The sequence below is a fragment of the Fukomys damarensis genome, unplaced genomic scaffold, assembly GCF_012274545.1.
Source record: "Fukomys damarensis isolate Sample0158 unplaced genomic scaffold, DMR_v1.0_HiC HiC_scaffold_1, whole genome shotgun sequence".
Taxonomy (NCBI): Eukaryota; Metazoa; Chordata; class Mammalia; order Rodentia; family Bathyergidae; genus Fukomys; species Fukomys damarensis.
The window spans coordinates 50,066,080-50,074,610 of NW_022900913.1; the positions used below are offsets into that span (position 1 = coordinate 50,066,080).

General features: G+C 32.8%; 1 protein-coding gene across 1 annotated transcript in view; it reads right to left on the reverse strand.

Annotated features, from left to right (window-relative positions):
- The window catches only part of Cenpk (centromere protein K), a 47,436-nt gene that overhangs the window by 38,084 nt on the left and 821 nt on the right, over positions 1–8,531 (reverse strand). Inside the window, exons 2-3 of the mRNA XM_010637244.3 lie at positions 5,214–5,345; positions 3,042–3,098 (exon numbers count right to left, since the gene is read on the reverse strand). Of these exons, the coding sequence (XP_010635546.2) occupies positions 3,042–3,098; positions 5,214–5,345 (189 nt within the window). The remainder of the gene's footprint in view (positions 1–3,041; positions 3,099–5,213; positions 5,346–8,531) is intronic.

The window sequence follows — 8,531 nt, forward strand, 5'->3', positions numbered from 1 at the left end:
AAACACCTAAATAATCCTTTCTAAAAATAACCGTGCATGGTGGTGCATGCCTGTAGTCAGAGTACTTGGGAGGCTGAGGCATGGGACTGCCACAAATTTGAGACCTACCTGGGTTCCACAGTGAGTTCAAAGCAAGCTTGGACATTATACCAAGACCCTGTCTCAAAAAACAAAATAAAACAAGAAACAATAGTATTTCTCAAATAACTTCAGTACAAAAATTTGAGAAATCTTGTCTTAGTGAAAATACTTAACTTTTATTTTAAAAAACAGATTGAGTCATAAAGATAATAGGTATACAGAGAACGGTTAAAAAAACAGGCCTGAACCTGTTACTTTGAAAAAAGCCTTTTTATAAGATAGGCTGGTGTCTATAAGCTTGGAAGCATTTTGAGATAGTTCCCCCCAACCAAAGAGTGGCTCATATGTTTAAACTGTATGTGCAAAGAATACATCTGCTTTCCATCTAGTAGTCTGGTATTTTGGTACCTGTATGTAGAAGATGCCTATGTGACCAGGTCACACAGAAAACTTGGGCACTGAATCTCTAACCAAGTTCCCTGGCAGACAACATTTCACATACATCACAGCTCAGTAGAAGAACTGAAGGAGATCTCATGTAACCCTACTGGGAGAGAACTCCTAAAAGTCTGTGCCTAGTTTCCTGTGGACTTTTGAATCGTATCATTTATCAACTATATTTCTCTATTACCATCCTAAAAATATATCCCTTATTGCAAATGTTGCCTCTTTCCATTCCCAAAAAGTGATCTTTGGAAAATTCTAATATAATCATATCATTCTCCAGGTACCTTTGTCCTTGATCAGTTTTGCACTGCATCCTTTCCTTGTAACAGGTCTTAATAGAGGACACTATACATTGTCTTAGGAGTCCTCTTATAAGAATCGTCAAACCTGTAAGTGGTCAGTCTTCACAACTCATAACATAACACAATAATAAAACAGATACTGTGAATTCTTTGAATATTATTATGGATTCTCAGGGCACTTCACTTTTATATACATAAACATGCCCCTAAAAGCCACTGTTTGGCTCACTACATGAAAATCATTCAGTAAGTTTGTAGGCCTAACCCCTAGTGATTTTGATTTGGTAGGTCTTAATTTCTACAATTTAAGAATCACATTCCTAAAGAAAAATGGTCATTTACTTATTATATAGTGTGTTTCCAAATGCAATACTCAGCTTTATCATTTGTAGGACAGCTGTGTATTTATTTATAGATTAATTCATTATCACTAATTTTTAGATGTTAGAACAATTCCAAAACCGATAAAGTAGATTTTCTCTTTCTTTCCTGTATTTTTATTGGGTAGAATTATAATCATAGACCTTTATTGTTCACATTGTTACAACTAATTAAGAGTTATTATTTGTTATGATACTGAATTTGGAAAGCAGAATCACATTCAAATTAGTTCTTTTGCCTTCTGATATTCCTCCATGATTTGTAGGAACATTAATTGGAATCATCTATATAATTGACCCTGTCCTTAGAATATCATCACTAAAAGGTTTTTAAATTTTGGGGGTGTGGGCAGTATTGACGATTGAACCCAGGGCCTGAGCTATAATCGCAGATGTTTAAAAAAATATTTTGAGACAGTCTCCAAAGTCACTAAATTGCCTAGGCTGGGCTTGAACTTGTAATCCAAGCAATTCTCATGCTTCAGATTCCCAGAGTGCTGGGACTACAGGTGTGTGCTAACATACTCAGCTTGTTTTTAACTTGTTCCATGGTAAAATACATCTACCTTTTAAAAGTAATATCTAATTTAAATTATTAGTAAAGAAATTTTACCTTATCTCTAGCTTGCACATATAAGCCTCACTTTTCTTACAAGATATTTTAGGTAATTCATTAGGAAAATGGATACATATTGAGGATATACTCCTAAGTGAAATAAATAAGTCACACGTGTAAATACCGAATAGTTTCTCTGGGGTGAATAAACTATAATAGTACATAAGATCCTAATGATATAATGGACAATGTGAAATAGGAAGAAAGGGGCTAAAGGTGTAGGGAAAGTGGGAAGGGTAGGGAAAAGCTAAAAAGGGGGAAAATGTGAGAAAATGAAAAAATGGAAATGAAGTGTTTGTAAAGGGGGAGGGGAGGAGGGGTGAAGGGAGGGCAGGGATAAGGGGGAAAAAATGAGAACCAAGACCTGTCATGTAAAGGTACAAGACCCCAATAATGAATGTAACTGTATTGTACACCTAAAATGTACCAATAAACTCAATGAGGAAAAACAAAGATATTTTAGATAATATATTCGGAGTTTATGTTGTATATAATGAAAAAGAGGTCCAATTTTATTTTGTTCCACATGGGTACCTATTTCTATCACTATCACCAACTAATTCATTATTTTTTCATGAATTTGAACTATATTTGTCATATTTTAAATTTTAAATCTGATCCACTCATCTATTCCTAAACAAATTCCATTACTTTATTATAATGGATATCCTAAATCTTTCTTTCAAACTTAGGGTAAAATCAATTAGAGATCATGCACAGTAAAATAGCTCTGGTTATTATGCCTAATACAAAGTACAACTCGTTTTTTTAATACATTAATTTTTAACAAGGTATTATAAGAACCCTAGCAATTCACTCAATGAGCAATTCATTCAATTGTTACATGCATTTATGGCTGTTAAAAGACAAATCTACAGAAATAGCTTGTTCTAATTTTTTATTCATTAATTCATTCATTTATTTTGATAGACCCTTGCTAATTCTAGCCAAGCCAGCCTAGAACTCTTGATCCTTCTTCTTCAGCATCCTGAGTAGCTGAGATTTCAAGCACACACCACCACATTTATTCAAAAAAGTTTGTAGAACACTTCTTCCAATTTTTAAATTAGAAAGCTCACAAGTTTTCCAAATGATCAATAATATAGAATTTAACAAAGCTATTCTACTTGGAATAAATATAAATAGGTATACTTCTTTTCCAAAATACAATTAACTTCATTTATCTATTTTTAGTAAGAAAAAAAATTTTCATACCTGAGCATTTGAATTACTGAGTGTCTCAGTTCCAATAAGCGATAATTTATTCTGACACTTGATTTAAAAGGGAAAGAAAAACAAGTCAGATACTAAAAACCATAGATAATTCCTTTCCCTTCCCCTTTTGTACCATTCCAACATAATACTCCTCAAAAATAACATACAAATATCTGATATATGAGTTTGTTTAAAGCCTCATTTTAGGCAAGAGAATCACAAAGGCAGCCAAACAGGTCCCAAAGTGAGTATATCAAAAGGGAAAAACTAGAATGGTAGAAAAAGAACAAAACTAATACCTAGAATGAATTGTAAGCTATGGTAAGAAAAAACCAGAAGCTAAGAGAATAAGAAAGAACCTAATGTAGAAAAAAAGGTAGGTAGTTAAGATTATATGAAAATAAAGCCTTCAAGAGATATTGTTTTAAGCCGTAAAAAAATCAAAAGCTATTCACAATGACTGTATCTGAGAGTAAAAACAGAGTGACTTAAATTTTATTGGTGCTTTTTTCTTGTAATTTTTCTACAGGAAAATTTTAGTAATCTTTGAACCCCAATTTTTATATCTACATACACAAGATTAAAAAATAATGTATTAAACATATTAATAATGTAAAGTATGAAGGATTTATGTTAAAAATGATTTTAAAAAAGATTCCACTAATCTGTCTTGCTCTGAAACCTCTCTGGGAAGAAAAGAATGCTAAAAATTTCTGTGGCCCATATTACATAGTGTATTATTTTGGGTAGAACTAATTTTTACCAAAATACTGTTGTGTTGTTCTAGCTCATGAAAACAGAAAATGTACTCGCATTTTAAACTCATTGTGTTTACACTAATAATTATGCATTTGTTCCATTTCTATGTACTCTATTTTAGGGAATATACCCACCAACCACCCAAAAAAGCCTAAGCCATGAACTTGAAACTATTCATTGTAATCACCTCTTTTTACATTAATGAACTTCTACATCCTTTTGGTCTTACCTTCTTAGTGTCTCTTCTAACTCATTCTTCTACTTGCCATAACAGTATTTAGGCCTTCATTACTTCCAAGTAGGATTATTGCTAGAATCTTCTAATGTTCTTTGTACTTTTAGTTTCACTATATTCCACTCTCTTCCAATCCACAAGAGTTAATTTTCCTAATCTGCATATCTGATCAGGTCATTTCTGTGCTTATAATCCTTAAATAGCTTCCCACAGTACATATCCACTAAAATCCTGCATGGTTTTACTTTCATGGTTTACTTCATCGTCTCATTCACAAGTCTTTGCTCCTAATTTATATTACCCACAAAATTCTACTTAGAATTCTCCAAACTTTCCAAACTTTATAGATTGTGACCGTCCAGAATTGTATACCATCTCTTCTATTTGATTTTATTCTTTTTTCTGGGGGGGATAGGGAGTGAACCCATGGCACTCTATCACTGTGCTACATTCCTATCCCTTTTTATTTTAGTTTGAGACAAGATCTCACTATGTTGCTCAGGCTGTCCTTGAAATTTTCTTTTCTTTTCAGTACCCGGAATCGAACTCAGTACCCTGTGCTTGGGCTGGGGATTTAGCTCAGTGGTTCTGCTGCACGCTTTCCAAGCACAAGGTCCTGAGTTCAACCCCCTGAACCAGAAAAAAAAAGCAGGCACAGTGCCGCTGAGTTAAATTCCTACCCTTGAAATTTCAATTCACTACTTCAGCCTCCTAGGTAGCTGGAATTACAAGCATGTAACACCACATCTAGCTAACTCTCCTATTTACACAGCTAACTTGTTTATTATTTAGAAACAAAATCAATTATTACTTCATTCTTGTCTTATAGAAAGCTATCTTCAACTTCATCAGCCTAGGTTAAGTATTCTTCCTAAGTGTAGTTTTTGTATAATACTTCTAATACTTTATTACATATAATATGTATAGCTATTGCTTACATAAGATGATCATCTCTTTGAGAGTAGGAACTGCTGTGATTTTCTTTCTACAGCTTATCTAGTATAGTTTCTTGAATGACACCTGTATGTGCACTTTTTATATCTAAAAAGTACAAAAATATTCACTACATAAAATAATAGATTTTGGCAACTAGACTATTTCTAATCTAAGTGTAATTATTATTAAACTCGATTTAAATTTTACATTAATTGATAAATCTTTTATCTCTTGGTACTTACTTCTTCCATGTCTTTCCACATTTCTTCACACTCTTTAATAAGTTCTTCTTCAGTATCTGCAACAACTTCCATATCTGTACTGCTATCTGGATCTAATCCTTGCTGATTCATGTGCTTTGTGATTTTCTCAGCCTTAAAAGAAAAACTAAAGTAAAAAAATGTTTATTCCCCACATGTTATTTGTTGAGATACTTACTTATTACCTGTCAGATACTCATCAAAATGATAAAGCTGTAGCAGTTACCAAAATAGACAAGTCTTTTTTTACTGACAGGAAAGCACTAATACACTGTTCTATGAGGGAACAGAGCCATTAGGCAAAATATTATGAATATTCCTAAGAGGAAAAAAGACCAGAATTTTTCATGATTCAGCAATTCCATCACTGGATAGATTCCCAAAGGTAAGGAAATAAATATAAGGAAGAGATATCTGCACTCTCATATTTATTGCAGCACAATTCACAATAGCTAATATATGGACTCAATCTAGGCATCCACTAGCAGATGAATGAAGAACATGTGATATAATACAGTGAAATATTATGCAGACATAAAAAAGAATAAAACCCTGTCATTTGCAGCAACAAAGCCTATAAAATATAAATAAGGCAAAGAAAGACAAGTACAATATTTTCTGACTTGTATGTGGAAGCTAAAATAGTTGATCTCACAAAGAAGAGAATAGAACAGTGGCTACTGGGGACTGGGAAGGTAGGAATGGAATGGAGAAAGGATGCTCAATGGGCATATGGATGTAGTTGGATAGGTCAAATACTTTCTAATGTTCTATAGCACAGCAGGATAACTACAATTGACCAGAATCATTTATTTCAAAATATCTAATAGAGAGGATTTTGAACACTTCCAGCAAAAAGACACGATAAATGTTCGAGGTGACAGATAATGCCAATTCCCTGATTTGTACATAGTCAACATGTATTGGAATGTCATACTGTATCCCATGAGTATTTACAATTATATGTCTATTAAAAATTTTAAAAAGAGAAAGAAAATTACCATTTAAACTGCTGGAGAAATAACTAGTATGAACTAAAACAAAATTTCTACATGGAGCTTATTTTAGTGAAAGAAGACAGACAATAGTGAAAAAAAATTATTTCATTTAAGTATGTTATACTTACCATACATATGAAAGGATATATTGAAAAAAGGACACAGTACAAAGGATTTGTAACTGGCATAAAGAAAAGAAAGGGATGAAACATAGGGAATGCTAGGCTGGGGAAAGAGTGGCTTAGGATAAATGTACATGAGGTTCACCCATTTTAATAGGCGCGTCAACCAGGGCATAAATGCAGGTAAGTAATTATATGCGTTGGTAGGAGCTTATGGAAATTGTTTAGATTATTTATCCTTAGTGAATGAAATTATAACTAAGGTAATCAGCTATGAATGAGGATGGAAAGAAAGTAACAGATTTAAAAGCAAAGGAAAAGAAATGTATAAAACATTTATTGGAAGGGACATATATAAGGATATTAAAAATCACTAAGCATTGGCAGTGCATTGCAAAAGATATGAGTAAGCCAGGAGCTAAAAATATACAAGGAGTAAAGAAAAGTGACATAACTTTCCTTGACTGCTGCAATGAGTGGCAGGTAGTACAATATGGTAGCATAGAATTTCAAAATAGACATTAAGGAAGCAGACAAAGCAATAAAAAACAAGGAAGACTTTATTCCCACAACATCCTATGCAAAACAGAATAAACACCCTCAAAAGTATTATTTATATGGAATTTTTGTTTGTTTTTGGTACTGAGGATCAAACTTGGGACCGCATGCTTGTGAGGCAGGCGGCAGATATATGGAACTAAATGCTAAATCACTAACATCAACAGAGAAGTTCAAAAATAAATCTAAATGGATGGAAACATAGATCATATTCATATATTGGAAAACTCAATACTGTAAAGATGTTAATTCTCCAAGATGATCTACTGAATCTTAATTAAAATACTAAAAGTTTCTGTGGCACTTGACTAGCAAATTTCAGAACTTATATAGAAGTGCAAAGAGCCAAAAACATCCAAGATTCTCATGAAAAGTAAGGTGAAAAACTTACTCTATCAGGTCTTAAATATATATAACTATACTAATTATTACTGTATAACTATACTAGTTAAGTGTGCAACTGGCATATGAATAAAAAAACTGAATAACAAAACAGAATACAAAGCCTTTGTTGACATTCTAGACTCATATATATAGAGACAGAAACAGATATAGATATCTACACCTAACATATAAAGAGCTATATCAGTGTTAGCTATTAACAATCTGAATGTCAGTTAGAAGGTCACAATAACATATATAAAAAATGATTATGCTAAATACCTTACCTGTCTTATTTTCTATTTTTAATATTTTAAGGAATTAAGAGCAAATTGATCTTTCCCCACTTTGCAGAATACTAATCGTTAAAATACATATCAGCACACAAAAATGTGTACAGATATTAAAATTAGAGGACTTGGCAATGCAATGTAGCATTAGAATACAAATAAGAACATTTAGTTATAGGTTGCTATTTTCACATTAAGAAGATACAAGAAGTCATTTGTCTGCAACTTGGAAGAAAGCCTTCACCAAAACCAGAAAATGCCAGCACGCTAATCTCACATTCAGCCTATGATAAATTTGATGTGTATTTTAAAACACACTCACCAGATACATTTAAGGATTTAATTTTATCCTTTTCCCACATTTTGTATCCCTAACTCTATCTTTCTAGAAAAGGAACAAGTTAATTTTTTAAGGTCCCAGTTAGGATTACAATACCTAACAATTTATTCAAAAACATCACTATATTTAGGGATAATACTATGCTATACCAATTTAAGGAAACTCAAACTATTAATTTGAAGAAAACTAAAAAATATAAAATAAATGTATAAAGTATTCAGTTGGAATTCTGAGAATGTAAAAGTCAAATTTGTGAGGCATAAAAGTAAGTCTAGGGATGAGGCCATCCGCCTCTCAAACAAAAGGTCTTGAGTTCGATCCCCGGTACAAAAAAAAAAAAAAAAAAAAAAAAGGAAGTCTGATTACAGCAGAAGGCAAAGAAGAAATGTGATTTGCTAGGTAAGATGGGCAAAATAATAGGCGCTTTTGCCATTTCAAAAACCATCAATAAACCGCTTTAAAGCCTACTATGGGCAGTTCCTTTCCTGTACAGAAGTCTACCTGTGGGGGCTGAGGGTTTAGCTCAATGGTTCCTGCGCCTGCCTCGAGAAGTCTAACCGTGGTATCTGCTTCAAAGCAAAAGTAACTTCTTGGTTTTTGAATTGGCTAGG